This window comes from Fusarium subglutinans (assembly GCF_013396075.1).
Source record: "Fusarium subglutinans strain NRRL 66333 chromosome Unknown NRRL66333_c0000343, whole genome shotgun sequence".
In the NCBI taxonomy this organism is placed as follows: Eukaryota; Fungi; Ascomycota; class Sordariomycetes; order Hypocreales; family Nectriaceae; genus Fusarium; species Fusarium subglutinans.
In genome coordinates, this window is record NW_023502406.1 from 848 (window position 1) to 15,489 (window position 14,642).

At 49.2% G+C, this 14,642-nt stretch overlaps 4 protein-coding genes across 4 annotated transcripts; 2 read left to right on the plus strand and 2 right to left on the minus strand.

Annotated features, from left to right (window-relative positions):
* Nucleotides 1-1,245: 1,245 nt before the first annotated feature.
* On the plus strand, nt 1,246-5,365 carry FSUBG_13439 (vacuolar membrane HMT1; the record flags this gene model as incomplete). Its single annotated transcript, XM_036678330.1, has 10 exons — nt 1,246-2,004; nt 2,102-3,321; nt 3,381-3,541; nt 3,593-3,623; nt 3,673-3,843; nt 3,893-4,223; nt 4,277-4,402; nt 4,496-4,640; nt 4,686-4,888; nt 4,937-5,365. 10 exons carry the CDS (start codon nt 1,246-1,248, stop codon nt 5,363-5,365), a joined length of 3,576 nt encoding a protein of 1,191 aa, XP_036531090.1.
* A 2,085-nt stretch (nt 5,366-7,450) lies between these two features.
* Nucleotides 7,451-9,006, plus strand: FSUBG_13440 (monocarboxylate transporter 2; the record flags this gene model as incomplete). The annotated part of the gene is made up of 4 exons (XM_036678332.1): nt 7,451-7,682; nt 7,738-8,661; nt 8,710-8,718; nt 8,816-9,006. 4 exons carry the CDS (start codon nt 7,451-7,453, stop codon nt 9,004-9,006), a joined length of 1,356 nt encoding a protein of 451 aa, XP_036531091.1.
* Nucleotides 9,007-9,285: 279 nt separating this feature from the next.
* On the minus strand, nt 9,286-9,876 carry FSUBG_13441 (uncharacterized protein; the record flags this gene model as incomplete). Its single annotated transcript, XM_036678333.1, has 1 exon — nt 9,286-9,876. The coding sequence occupies one exon, from the start codon at nt 9,874-9,876 to the stop codon at nt 9,286-9,288; it is 591 nt and encodes a 196-aa protein (XP_036531092.1).
* Nucleotides 9,877-11,044: 1,168 nt separating this feature from the next.
* FSUBG_13442 (zinc finger ADR1) lies at nt 11,045-14,642 on the minus strand (the record flags this gene model as incomplete). The annotated part of the gene is made up of 2 exons (XM_036678334.1): nt 11,045-14,451; nt 14,573-14,642. The coding sequence occupies 2 exons, from the start codon at nt 14,640-14,642 to the stop codon at nt 11,045-11,047; spliced, it is 3,477 nt and encodes a 1,158-aa protein (XP_036531093.1).

The following is a 14,642-nucleotide window of genomic DNA, read 5'->3' on the forward strand; positions in this document are numbered from 1 at the left end:
CAAGTTAAGGAAGTATGCCCCTTTTGAGAAGTTGAGCCACATCGAACTTGAACCTGAATATATTTCAAGCTGAACGATCCTGCAAACGCTAAGGTTCCTTCTTTCAAATTCTTTACTTGTAAGTCGGCATTCGAAAAGCTTCTCAGTTTCGCGAGAAATCGAATTGGAGTTGTCCACCACTTCCCAGTTCAGCAGAGACTGACAGGCATCATCATATAGGTAAGGTGTATTCATTGCCTCACAGCGTGAAAATTTCCGGATGCCCCAGCAATAAACATCCGCTGGGCCTCTTCAACAAATATCGAGGCACCAGTGCTGTTAGATGCCGCCTTGAAGTTTTTTTCGACGCTGGGCTTCAATAACAAGCGCATTAGTCGGCGGAGATTTTAGGCGAAGTAAAAATCGTCAAGCTCGCCAGAGGGAAAGCGCCTACTAATCCACATCTCCTTTTCGAAAGCAGACACCATCATTGTGTCCTCGTGACTCAATTGACTGCCAGGAGCATTGGAAATACATGCTTCATCGCACGTTCTCACCGAAAGAATTGGACGCACCTCGCTTCAGATTTACCGAAGTTTGGATGAGCGCGTGAGAAAGAAGACTTTTTCACCGCTGACGACTACCTCACCTCACCTGAGGTTAAAGTGTCTTGTACTACCCGAGCCACCTAAGGTACGGACAGACTGGACGGGACGGGGCAGGCCAACCTAGAACATCCGACCGCGCATCGCACCTTCCCGCATATCAGACAGACCAAGACATTTTGGTAATCACAACCTGAAGCAGCTGACCTGCCTGATTGATTGTACCTTGTTTAGGTAACTCGAGGAAGGAAAGAAGCAGCCCAGTGCGAACGCAAACACGCAGGAGAGATCCCGTTTGTCACGTTCCACCGCATTTTGTGATCCTCAACTCTTGGCCTTAAACTGAACTTTTACATCCTCAAATTCTCCTTCAACGCCGGTTCCCGTTATCAGTATTACACCCCGGTTACGACCGGTGAGTGCAATCGTTGCTACGGCGAATCGAGAGGTTGCCCTTTTCCCCATTTCTTGTCATTCGCTTTCCCCCAAGGGTACTTCATACACTCTTTCTTGGCCGCTTCCTGCTACTTTATCTTGCTCTCAAGTTGCCAGCTTCACCACTTAATTGGAATCCTGCTCATTGTTTCAGTCGACTTTATCTGGAATCTTCAGAGCTTCATCTTCCTCATCGACGCAGATGCTCGATCCAACCCCAGTCACTATGGCGGCCAGTTCACCCGCGGAAACCGCCTTGGTGATCCTGTACTACTTGTACCCAGCTCTCGTTTTCATCTACTTTTTCTTCGCCTCACTCGTTTCAGCCTGTACAGTACACTCTTCTGGAAAAGATGAGCGAAAGAAGAAATGTCCCAGCCAACGGTTGACACTCGTCTTCTACCTCCTGTGCATCCTGACATACACTGCCCAGTTGTTGCTGCTTGGGACCCGTGCAGTCCTCTCACAGAGCTGGCCAACAGAGGATCACATCATCATCGGAAATCTGGCTTGCATTCTGGCGTTCGGGATCCAACTGAGTCGCTGTCTCGACACTGAAGAGGGCCCCTTCTATCCTTTCATCGGGTCTTGGTTGCTTGGCCTGTCTTTTGATATTGCAATCACTGTATTGTCTGCTATTTTGGGACTGTTCTCCCCTTTCGATGTCTTCAGTATCCTTGCAAGCGTTACCATTAGCATTCGTTGCCTGTCTTTCATATCACTCGCTAGTTTGTTCGCTGTTGGCTTTTCTGTAAAATTGACATCCGATGAAGAGCAGGAACCATTGTTGCCCAAAGTTATAACTACATCACCTGATAGTCCAACCAGTCAGGAATCTGGGTATGGGTCAACACTCCAAGCCGAGGAAGAAGAAGAAGAGGCCCCGGAGTATAGTTGGGAACGCAGAGAGAGAGAGGCCAAAGAGGCTATGAAGAAGAGGCTCGAGGAAGGTGGAAACTGGTTTGAGTACGCCAAAGGCTTCAAGGTAAGTAAAGACTGCTTGCACATTTTCACCAATTGAGCCCCCAACTGATACCACTGCTTGTGACTGTGTAAGAGTCATTGCGCTGACTCATAACAAGATTCTTTTTCCATACGTCTGGCCTGTCGGTAATGTTGGCCTGCAACTTCGTGCCGCGGCCGTGTGCCTATGCCTGTTCGCATCCAATGCTCTTCACCTACTCATCCCCCGCCAGACAGGCATTATCATGGACAGCCTGAATGGTTCCGGCAACAGTAATCCATGGATCTCGGTTCTTGTATTTGCTGCCCTCCGCTTAGCTGCTTCTGAGTCGGGTATCGAGCTAGTTCGTCAGTGGCTCTGGGTTCCTGTTAAGTACTATTCCCACGACGCATTGACACGAGCAGCCTACTCGCACATGATGCATCTTTCAGCAGATTTCCACGACTCAAAAAGCTCATCAGACATGATGATGGCGATCTACGGAGGCAGTGCGGTTTCCAATGTTATTGAGAACGTCTTGCTCTATGCCGTACCCATGCTCATTGATATGGGGGTGGCTATTGTCTACCTTTCTATCACATTTGGGCCCTACGAAGGACTTATTACCGTGGCTACCGGTGTCTTCTTCCTTCTTATTGCTAGCAGACTTGTTGCTAACTCCAAAGCTGCAAGTCGAAACCGTGTCAATGCACTATACGAGGAACATTATGTGCGCCAGTCTGGCTTCCTTGGGTGGCAGACAGTTAGTGCATTCAATCAGATCGGTTACGAAGACAATCGACACGCCAATGCAGTCACAAATCGTTGGCTTAGAGAGCAGCAATATGTGCTTGGGTGGTATATCTCAATCGGATTTCAAACCCTGGTCCTGACATCTGGTCTTCTCGCGAGCGCATTCCTGGCAGTCTACCGTATCAGAGCAGGCCACGCAACACCTGGACAATTTGCTATGCTTTTGATGTATTGGGCACAATTGACATCACCGCTTCAGTTCTTTGCGAAGTTGGGAAAGAACGTAAGCGATGATTTCATCGATGCCGAGCGCCTGCTGGACATCATGAGAACTCAGCCATCAGTTGAAAACCAGAAAGGAGCCCGACCGTTGAAGTTCGTAGCTGGGGAGGTCGAGTTTGAGCGGGTTTCTTTTAGTTACGACAAGAAGAAGGGCATCATCAATGATGTCAGCTTCCATGTTCCTGCTGGCCAGACAGTCGCTTTCGTGGGTGCCACGGGAGCAGGAAAATCTACTCTCATCAAACTCCTTGATCGGTTTTACGATGTGGGCGATGGTCGTATTTGCATCGATGGTCAAGACATACGAGATGTTGATCTGTTCAGGTAAGACCTAATCATAACTAATGGTCACTCAAACACTTAGCACTAACATAACTCACTAGTCTTCGTGATCGAATTGGAGTCGTTCCTCAGAATCCAATTCTGTTTGACGACACGATTATGAACAATGTACGATATGGGAGGATAACCGCCACCGATGAGGAAGTGTTTGAAGCATGTCAAGCCGCTTGCATTCATGATAAGATCAAAGGCTTCACTCATGGTATGGAAACAGCCTCTGAGATACCTATCAGACAATTGCTGACCTCAACAGGATACAAAACACGGGTTGGAGAGCGCGGCGTGTAAGTGAACCTTGGATATTACTATAAAATTCTACGCTGACTTGAACAGGAAACTGTCTGGCGGTGAGCTTCAGCGAATTGCAATTGCTCGAGCAATGTTGAAGAAGCCGGACATTGTTCTGCTAGATGAAGCCACCAGTGCGGTTGACACAGATACAGAGCAACAGATTCAGATATCCTTCAAGAGGCTGTGCCAGGGCCGAACCACGTTCATCGTCGCGTAAGTTTATCCCTTGTCAGTGCCTTTCAGATTATGCTAATTCACAAAGCCACCGTCTTTCAACAATTATGAACGCAGACCGGATTATTGTAGTTGAAAATGGCGAGATACTTGAGCAGGGGAACCACGACGAATTGATCGTGGCTGGTGGGAGATACGCCGATCTTTGGTCAAAGCAGGTCTTTGTGCGAACAAAGGAGGAAGACGCCGATGCCTCGGCTGGTCAAGCAGGATTTGTTAACGACCTATCCTCAGAGCAGACCAGAACCGAGCTATCAAAAGTCAACAAGCCGACAACAGCAACCAACGAACAACCGAAGTCATCTGAAGCCAGAGCCAGCGCAGAGGATACTCCTATTACCCAAGGTCGCAAGCAAGAGGTAGTTTCAGCCGAAGATAAATAGTCTTTGGTGATTCTAACCTTTACTTGCAGGGAACCCGGCTGAATCCCGTTGCCGCTACATTTACCCCTCGCAGGTTGGCCAAGATCAGGAAATCCATGGAGACCGGGACTTCCGAGGCATCGACCAGCTCTACCACTCAAGACGGACTGATAAATGTAAGCTCACAAACGAGCCGCCAGTGGTCTGACGAGGTTGCCGAACAAGATGAGAAGACATTGAAGACGACAGCCGTGACTGGCCGGCCATAGGATGGTCGACCCAAAATGAGTAGCGGCGACACTGCAACACCAGCCACGGACTCCAGAGAGAAAAAGAGAGCCTTTATGGCAGCCGTTGACCGTGCTCTCAAAAGCAAAGAAGCAAAAAAATCTGACGAAGCAAAAGTCTTGGAGCGTAAGCACAAAGCACCAAATTTCTTTACTCCACTGACTCTCCTAGCTTTAGTCAAAGGTGGAGATGAAGCTGAAGGGGCGGCGAAAGAACGAGACGCGGCAGAGAGTCAAATTTTTGAATATAAGCTGCCGTACTATTCTCGTCGTGCTCAGTCGAAGAGCGAACCATCTCAGGCATCTCAGGGCTCTGATGGAGCCGACGTGGACAATGAGCTCCTCCTCTCGTCGATAGAGAAGCAAATGTCTCCAGTAAGTACTGAGTAAATACATTATGGTCAGTATAACTAATACAGGAAGCATCGTCGAGTTACACTGCCTCCTATGAAGGCGAGTGCAGGATCCCAAATTCCTGTTGCCACCGAGCACAACCAAGCGGTTTCTTCAGTTTCCAGGGCGGTGAAGGTCCAAGATAGCACCACCGACCGATGCTTCGACAAACAAAGCGCTCAACAAAAAGCAGAGCCTACCATGCCAGGTCGAAGCGCGACAAGCCCATCATCAAATAATAAAGATCCCCAAGGCGAAGATGGGGTGACTGCTGGAACAAACACCACGGACGGCCTCAAGCATGGCAACACTGAAATTCCGGAACCCAGAGAAAACTCCACCATTTCCACCCCACGTCGTGGTGGCCGCGGTGGTCGAAGAGGACGATCCCCTTGGTACCGTGGCCGACGTGGCAGAGGAGGCTATCGAGGAAGCCCACAGGGCAGACAAGCAGCATGAAGCGTGCTACCACATACATAATGCCACACTATAGAAATAATTCATGACACGATAAGTCCATGGCAGAGTTATGAAGGAGAACAATGAGCCAGAAGAGGAGGCTCTTGCATGTATCAACATTACGAGTCTATGACTACCCACGAAGTAACAGCAAAGCTTTTAGAGAGTGGTTATCAGTTAGTCAAGTGTTGCCTCAAGATAGACATAGATAAGGCGTTTATGCCATCAATTACATATCTCAGACTTAGTCTCCGTTGGCAAGACAAAATGGTGACGAGGGGTTCAATGACTGGCGGTCTCATATCTCAGGTTCAAGCCATAGTTCCTTTGGTAGGTGGCCAAGAAACCGTATCAACTCAGCTACCACATTTTCAACTCTCCAAAATATATACCTAGCGTCACCCCGTAAACTCACCCCATCACATATCTTCTGAACTGCATGATCAAATCAGTATTGATGGTCTCGAGTCAACAACAAGAATAGGTACTCACAAGATTCCAGGTCCTCGAGCAGGTGCCCAAGCTGTGATAGAATTGTGGATCTAGTATAATCTTGGTTACGAAACTTGTAGTCCAAGGATATCGTATATGTTGGGTGACGATTAGCTCCATAACTTGAACCCCATCTATAAAAGTCTTGACGTGCTTTTGAGATATCTTCTCGCGACGGCAAGGACTGCTTGACTCTGGCGGGTTGATGTCTTGTGCCACTTTCAACTGCATCGAAATGGGCGATACATTCGGAGAAGAGAGTATAGATATCGGGGGAATCCGCGTCCAAGGTCATTGTCACCATGATTAATAATGCGCTGTGAGGTTGATCAAGCTGTGCAAAAGAAGGAGAGTATACATTACCCCTGAGATTTGGCCGGTTTTAAAGGCATGAAGTGAACGTGAAGCAGCATTGCTGTTTTCGATGTTGTTCTTGATCAGTGTTGAGTAAAGCAGGGCGAGAAAAGCTTTATCATGGTGTTACCATTTGTGCGACCCCGTCACTGAGGTTTGTGGTGATTATGGAGACTCGGTATAAGTTAATGGCCTACGATCGCTACCCTCATTAAAGCGAGGAGCCGTAAGAGGCACGACAGCAATCCAAAGAATTGGATACAACTATTTGGGACCGAATATAGTTGGCCTGGTCGAGGTCGAGTGGCTCTTCACCCTTACTTTCATCTCAAGACATGGCATTGTCACGGAGGTGATGAAGAAGAAGAGCAAGCACAGCCAGTTGAAGAGGGATGAAGATTGGGAATGACTGTTTCTAGTATTGATAGGTCAAGGGTATTATGAGAAGTTCGGGGGTCTTTGTAAGAATACATCGGTGTCTTGATTAAGCTGCTGTGCTGATGATGGTGTGTATCACAAACTCACCTCAGAATCACTGATGGCTTACCGAGGGGAAGCAAGACAAGGGGGGGGGCCTTTCTAGAAGAGATTTGGCTGACTATGACTCACGTGTGAACGAACAGCTTCATATAAACAAAATACCTGACAAGATGATGATGAGTCTTGGTATAGGTTTTGGCTTAGGTACCTAGGTTTATACACTCATCATAGAAATGTTGGAGAGCAACTCACACCGAAGCCGCAACACACAATGAAGGAGTGAATGGCTGACCCTATCAGCAGCAACCTCATGCAAAAGTTGCCATATGGTTTCCCCCAGAAGACAAGACTCGGCGACTCCACAAAGTAGTTCCGGTCCCGCAGCGCCACTGACCATGTTCTCACCGACAATGAGAGCACGTTTCGCTTAAGCCATAAGTCGCATGTAATGTGAGATCTTATCAAGTGGCCCCCCTCTCCCCTCCATCGGTAGGCAGTTCCGATCCGGTCGAGGAGGTCCGTAGGGCGTGGTTTCGACGCTAGAAACTGCCATGAGCGGAGTCTAGAATGCAGTCTATTTCCCTAATTCGTTGCTAGTTTAGGCTTCTTTATTTGGTGTAAGTGAGTGGAAGAAGAGAAAAGAGAGGGAGAAAAAGAAAAGATTCAGCGTTGCCGGGACCACTTCCGTATAATTCTTATATTTGACTGCCACCTTTTCACTTCTGTTGATAAGGCAATTACCATCAAATCTTATTCAAGATGAAAGTCATGGGTGATTTAACACAGCGAGAGCAGAATATTGAACGGAATAGTCTTCAGGAAAACACCAACTGGGCGGCATTTGGGCTTGATCCCATCACAGCGACAGTGTCAAACATCAGCCCCGACGCTGAAGCACAACCTGAGGCAGACTCGAGTCAAGATGTCGAAAAGACATTCAGTGCATGGATCTGCGTCCTTGGGTCCTTTCTAACTCTGATACCTACATTCGGTAAGTCGACCACAGCAATAGTCGATCACTAACTGACTGACTGACTATGGACCAGGCTTCATGAACTCGTTGGGCACAGTCCAAACATATCTCAGCATGAACCAACTCCACGACTACAGCGAAGGCGAGGTTGGATGGATCAGCGGCTTATTTCTCTTCCTCTCACTCATTCTCAACGTCCAAGTCGGTCCAATGGTCGATGTCCACGGCCCTAATATCATCGGCCCCATTGGAGCAGTTCTGTATGTGGCCATGTTTCTGCTCATAGCCGAATGTCGCAACTACTGGCACTTCATGCTCTGCCTAGGAGTATTCGGTAGTATAGGCGCGGCCATGACAATGGTTGTAGCCATCGCCGTTGTAGGGAAACTATTTGTCCGCAAGCGAGGTCTCGCGATGGGTATCACACTCGCAGGATCGTCCATCGGCGCTGTCATATTCCCCATCATTCTACGGTCGACGTATCCCAGTCTCGGCTGGCAATGGTCAATGCGAATCATGGCGTTTATATCCGCAGGTCTACTCATCCCTGCAATTCTCTGCTTCACCACCTTCAACAAGATCTACAAATCATCATCAACAAATGGCCAACCCAGCCCCAAGAGCTCGACACTCAACTTCACTGCCTTTCAATCACCCGCATTCTGTTTTGTTACGGCTGGTATCTTTATGTTTGAGTTTGTCATCTTCAGTATCTCGGGTCTTCTGCCGTCCATTTCCACTCGGGTCGGCTTCACTGCCGAGAATGGATATACTCTTCTTTCTATTGTCGGGGCGGCGAGCACATTCGGCCGAGTCATTCCCGGAATTGTCGGTGACAAGTATGGGCACTTTAATGTCCTGCTTGCTACTTTAGTCTTCACCATCATCTTCATGGGGGCTCTGCTCGTTCCTTTCGGTACCAAATCAGCTACTGCTCTGTACGCCTGGTCTGCCATCTGGGGATTTGGGTCTGGGTCTTTTCTCTCCATTACTCCAGGTAGGCATCTTGTGTTGTAGCTGATAAGACCGTGCTAACAAATAACAGTCTGTATGGGTAAAACATGTGAAGCCAAGGACTATGGTCGATATTATGGCAAGTCTACCCTCTTTTATCGTCCATCAACTTCAACTGTAGCTAACCATTGCTCCAGGTATGATGAACTTTGTTACCGCCTTCGCACTGCTTATCGCTCTCCCTACAAGTGGTGCCATGCTCGAGAGCATGGGCCCTCAAGCTCTGGCTGGTCTCTTCACTGGCATGACTGCTGTTGGAGGAGCTTGCTACTTTGCAGCCCGAGCTCTTCTCATTGGGAAGTGGCTGTCTCCCAGGACTATTATTTAGTTCATGAACCTGATATGTCTCTTTATTTGCAAATCTGAATTTACTAAATTGGGTGTGGTTTGTCTCTTTTATGGTTATAGGAGTTTAGGTTATGACATATTGAGGATAATGGAAAATATACCTAGTCTGTCGCTGGTGAGAAGAAAGGAAATGGGTATCAGGGAGTTTCAGTGTTTTATCCGGTTACTACTTTGTTTTAAAAATAATATGATCCATACTTTAGTCACTGAATAACACCAAAGCCTCTCAGCGCATAAAGAGAAGCAACGCATCATATCATCACACCCCCTTGTCGTCTCTCCTCATGGCAAATCCTTTCTCGATAAGCCTCACCATCAATGCATTCGTCAGTGGTATTTCTCTCTCTCCCATCTTCTGCCCCTTGACCTCCTCCTCTGTCGCCCAGACATAGTCCTGGTGTTCCTTCGGATCCAGCTTGACTTCAGCCGTATCCTCAACACCAACCTCAAAGCTGAACTTGCAAAAGAACCTTTTCCCCGTTCTGTTGGTAAAAACAGCTCCGGGTTTTCCATTTGGCCCATCAGGAATAACACGTCGAATGTGTCGCAGTTTCAGGCCTGCCTCCTCCCAGAGCTCACGCCCACAGCCGTACAGAACAGTTTCGTCTTCGTCGTCACAGGCACCGCCTGGAATCTCCCATTTGTTGGGCATACTGTCGTCTGGCGCTCTTTGGAGAAGGAGAATGCGGTTGGAGGTGTCAAAGACGAGGGCGCCTGTGGCGAGCGAGTCCCACGTTTTGTCGTGGGCTTTCAACCACTCGCGGTGATTGACGTTCCATTCTGCGACGGACTCGTCGAAAGTGAAGTTTAAGTCTGGGGGAGAGATGGTTGTTTCTTGTTTGTCTATCATTTTGTGTTTCTGTGTGTGAAGATGAAGTTGAAGTTCAAAAGACGAGAATAAGATGATGTTGCGACTGAGAAATGACCCAGTCAGTATTGGACCTTCTTGTGGACGCTAATGCCTCACCCACCTCAAACACTCAACTCATAAGCAAGCTATCACCATAGTGTTTCATGTCTGCCTAATATTAATCCATACCGACCTTGCCTTGCCTTACCTTACCTTACCTTACCTTACCTTAGACAGGCAACTACAAAAAGTCGAGTGGCTCATTTCAATTCTCCAGTTCGCAAAGAGAATCTCTTACACTAACCCACCTAGGTTGTTTGTATAACCATTATCTTGAAATGGCCAAGCTAGCCCCATTATCTCGTCATGTCACATCGCTTAGTCACTCGCTCGCTCGCTCACTCACTCACTCACTCAAAGCAAGACACAGAGAATCCAGTCGTACACACTTCTTATTTTACTTAAACAGCTCAGCTCGAGGTTACAGAGTCAACTGGCTAAGGTACATGAGAGACAGCCGTGCATAGGTACATACATGCATGTACATGTACGAGTCCTGTGATCAAAACCGTTTGAGACATCCACTTTTCCTATCATGTACTTTTTATCGCCATTGCCTCCCTCCTCAGGCTTCTAGCACATTCCGTGAACTGAACCTCGCTGTCGGGTGACATTCTCCTTGTTGAAGTTTGAATGCTGTTATGGCACGTGTGCGTGAGCCGACAACCATCGTTGCGTATCCTTTCAATCACCAGTCGTTCTGGAAACTTCATATCCATCTCCGATCACGGCACTACCATGTACAATCCGTGCCAATCCCTACCAATCCTTCACGATGAAGCAATCAAACCTTGTAATACGCAAGCTTCCAATACCAATTGTGGCGATATTAGAGCTGCTGGCAAGACAGCTACCAAACGCCCCTAACGCTAAAACTGACAGATCATACGAATAACAAAGCCCAGAAACAAATTTTTGCAAGTAGAATCAAAGCATAGACTTTTGTGTGTGATGCTCTCATGAAAGATCTCATGGTGCCTAAAGCTGTTGCTCAAGTTTGCTGTAAATCATAAACAAAATCGCTTCATGTCCTTCCATGCATCCCAACGTGGTTTGTGAATGCTGATACTCGGTTTGGAGGAAATAAAACTGCAAAACTGCTCTTTTCCTACATCTGGTCTTGCACGTGTGCGTTTTGCTGGGGCATGATGGACCTCTCAGCCCGTGTCCGCATGAAGTTTGCATGAGATTCTAGGCATCGAGCTTTGAGTCGCGTCACTGGCCACACCGCAGCCTTATCAAGCATCAATGCAGTGATTCGGAGTAGCTTGGCAGCGTAGCCGTTGTGCCCACCCAAGTCCAGGTTGGCGTCCCGGCCGTTCATGCCATTGACAAGCTCCATGTTCATCTTCATCTCTGCTGATGATAGCACTTCCTGAACTTTGCCCAGCAGCTTGACATCTTCTTCCTCCAGAAGCATTATGGCAGGAACCTCGGAGAGATTGACTTGATCCTGACCAAGGATCCCCAAGTAGCAGCCAACACGATCCTGCAAAGTCGCAATCCACTCTGCAAGAACCTGCGCGCAGTCAAACGCACACATGGCAGACTGAAGAGGAAGTTCCCTACTGGTGAAGTCGGCAAAGGTCACACCGAGCTTATCCGACATGGCGAGGGAGTCGGCGGCGTAGAAAGCTGCCTTCCGAAGATGCTTTTCCCTGCGAGACGTAGTGTGACTCGACATACTAGAGGATGCTGGCCGTAGAGGAAGCTTAGTGTTGGACAAGTCCATCGATGACGTCTGTGTCGCAGGCGTTTCCACGAATCCTGAGCCATTGATTGAGTTATCCGAAGGTTCGGCACTTCCAGACTCAGAGTTCGAGATCGGTGATTGCTCAGCGTGCTGCACGATCTCGTTGCCGCGAGAAAGCTCCTCAGCCATGCCATCCCAGTCTCTTTGCCAAAACCTCTCTTTTGAGCGTGAAAGGTTGACGAAAAGCCGAATATACGCCAAATCGAGCAGAGGGATCGCGTCAGCTGACAGCGGGCCTTGGCCAAAAGGGTTGGGACGTTCTACGCTGTGATGAGGGTTGCTTGCCCAGGCCGCTTGCCACGCCTTCAAGGCTGGCTCAATGTGCCGATGCATCTTCTCTGTCTCTTCATTTGTCCAGGTTTTGTTGTGGTGTCTTTGTCGTGTTTCCCAGATATAGTTGTGCAATGCGTTAATGAGTATCAGAGATCCGAATGTGCTGGGTCGAAGAGGCGCACTCATCGGGTCGCTTCCATCGGTGTCAAACTGTCCACCAAAAGAGAATTGATGCTGTTTCTCATTGACATGAAGGAGGTCACCCAATGCATCGTGAAATGTCATCCGGTTGTGGTTTGCAGCCTCGCATCCACCGCGTGAGTGAAAGACGGCGCTCGTCTCAGCTGAGAAGAACTCTTCATCGCAGGGGAGGTCCAGGTAGATTTCTGAATTTGTCAACGCAGGTGTGTGGTTGTAGGCGGAAACCAAGAGGCTTGAAAGTATAAACACGGCGTATAGAGTTCGCTTCCGCTCTTCTCCAGACTTCCACCGCAGCCACTCTGCCTGATCGGGCTCCAGATTCATGTTCCAGTTTCGGTCATCACTCATCTGAACATCCTGGCCGTCAGAGGCGTTGGGGCGATTGGGTCGCAAGAGGTCAGCTGCTTGTGCAAGGCTGACCAAGGCGGCGCAATGCGTCGAAGCAATGTCACTGGCAGTCTTGTCGCCACAGTTATGGCCATATACAACATTTAAAAGCATGGCTTGCACAAGCCACACGGGAGTGTGAGCGTTGCCGTCATTGCTATGGTCAGTTGGGGTACCTCGGCGAATATCTGCTTTTCGGACATCGGCTTTTCGACGTTCTTCAAGGTAAAAAAAGATCATTTTCTTAGCCATTTCAAACAGCTCTCGGGATTGGGCAGTATCCATCTCGTAGAGCGCGCCGATAGCGGCCATGGACAATATCAGACAACCACTACCACTACCACCTACACCTGGACGACTATTGGCAGAGATGGGCATATCGAAGGACAAAGTAGGAAGATGAAGAAAAGGCAAATGGGGGTGGAAGTATGCTAGATAGGCACCGACATATCGCTGAAGGTCCTGAGTACTGGGCAGATTAGCTGCTTGGGACGAGGCGGCATTGCCGGCAGACTGAGAAAGTGGCGATTGAGGTGATCCTTGAGAAGTAAAAGAATGTTTACGACCCCCAAAGGGTAGGCACTGGGACAGGATGTTCACGATGGCATGCCGGGTAGCATCTGTAATGGTGGTCACTGGCGAAGCGCCGTGGTTGCCCCCATTTAGAGAAGATGGCGTCTCCGGGCCGGCGTTGAAGCCAAGGGTCTGGTTAATGTTTTGGGTGCCGAGTCCCGTCACAACAGAGGGACTCAATGAGCTCAGCGAGGGTGGAGGCGTAGAAAAGTAAGGGTCATTCATCTTTTGAGTAGCTGGCTGAGGTGATAACGGTGCTCCGCTAAGGAGATCCGGAAAGACTGTGCCATTCAATTCCACCGCAAAAGGGTTCGAGGGCATCTGTGGAGGAGCCATCACAGATGTCGGCCACATGGAACTGGTCCCAGCCGGCGCAGGATGATTCGACCCATCCAACATAACATCGCTAATCCCACTCTGACTCGTCGTGCTAATTGCCGACGGACTCGATCCATCATCAATCACATTTTCGTTCGCAAATGACATCTGTTGCTCAAAACCAGTCAACCAGTCAACGGGGTCGTCGAACTGGGGGTTCGCAGACATGTCGTTCATCGAGTGCCCAAAGGGCGGGTTTTCCATGTTCATCACCTGCGGTGAGTCGCTGTAATGTAGATTGTTTGGGTTTACTGTCGTGGCTGGCCCAAAGATTATGGAGTCGAAATCGAAATCGTTGAAGGACATCGGGGCCGTCCTGAGAGGGTTAACATAGTCGAGGTTATTAAAGGCTCCTGTCTCCAGTTTGGGGATGCCAGGATGCATAGCTCGTTGACCCATAGCAGCGGACATGCCACCATAGAGAGAATCCATGCCGGGCATTGGAAAGCCAGCGAGGCTGGGGTGTCTACTATGACCATGAACATGTCCACGAGCCACGGAGGCATTGGCAGAGGCAGAGGCCATGGCAGCCATTGTGTCGATATGCCCAAGAGTGTTGGCTCGCGGTCGCATGGTGTTTGAGGCATTTGAAGCCGGAGCGGCAGCGGCAGCTGCGTTGGCTCCAGCGACGCTATTCTTTCGGGCACGACTCTGACCAGGAGCGACACCGGTTGTAGACTCACGACGATTACGAGGACGGGATGACGGGGTCGTAGCCTGGTGCAGCTTTTGCTGGTGACGCAGCAGAAGGTCACGGCGGGCAAAGCATCTTGAGCACTCGGGACACTCAAAGGGTTTCTCCTTGGTGTGGGAGCGTTCGTGTCGCTTGAGATGTTCCAATCGGGCGAACGAACGCTGGCAAGTGGTGCAGACGTGAGGACGTGGCTTGTCCGTCTTTGCGGGAGGGAAATTATTAGCAGGCGCTTTTGTGTTGACTGTGATAGTAGATGCTACGAGTGTTAGCATGTATAAATCGAAGTTTTGTATCCAAGGTCCTGTTGCGGCAATGGTGCGGGTCGAGTCGAGCTCAGAAACACGAGGGGCAATGCCGGCGAAGGCGGGATAGCTCACCAGTATCGTCAGTGGTGGAAGGCGCGGCGGTGCCTGCGGCGGCGGTGGTTGTCGGTGCGGGAGCGGTCAT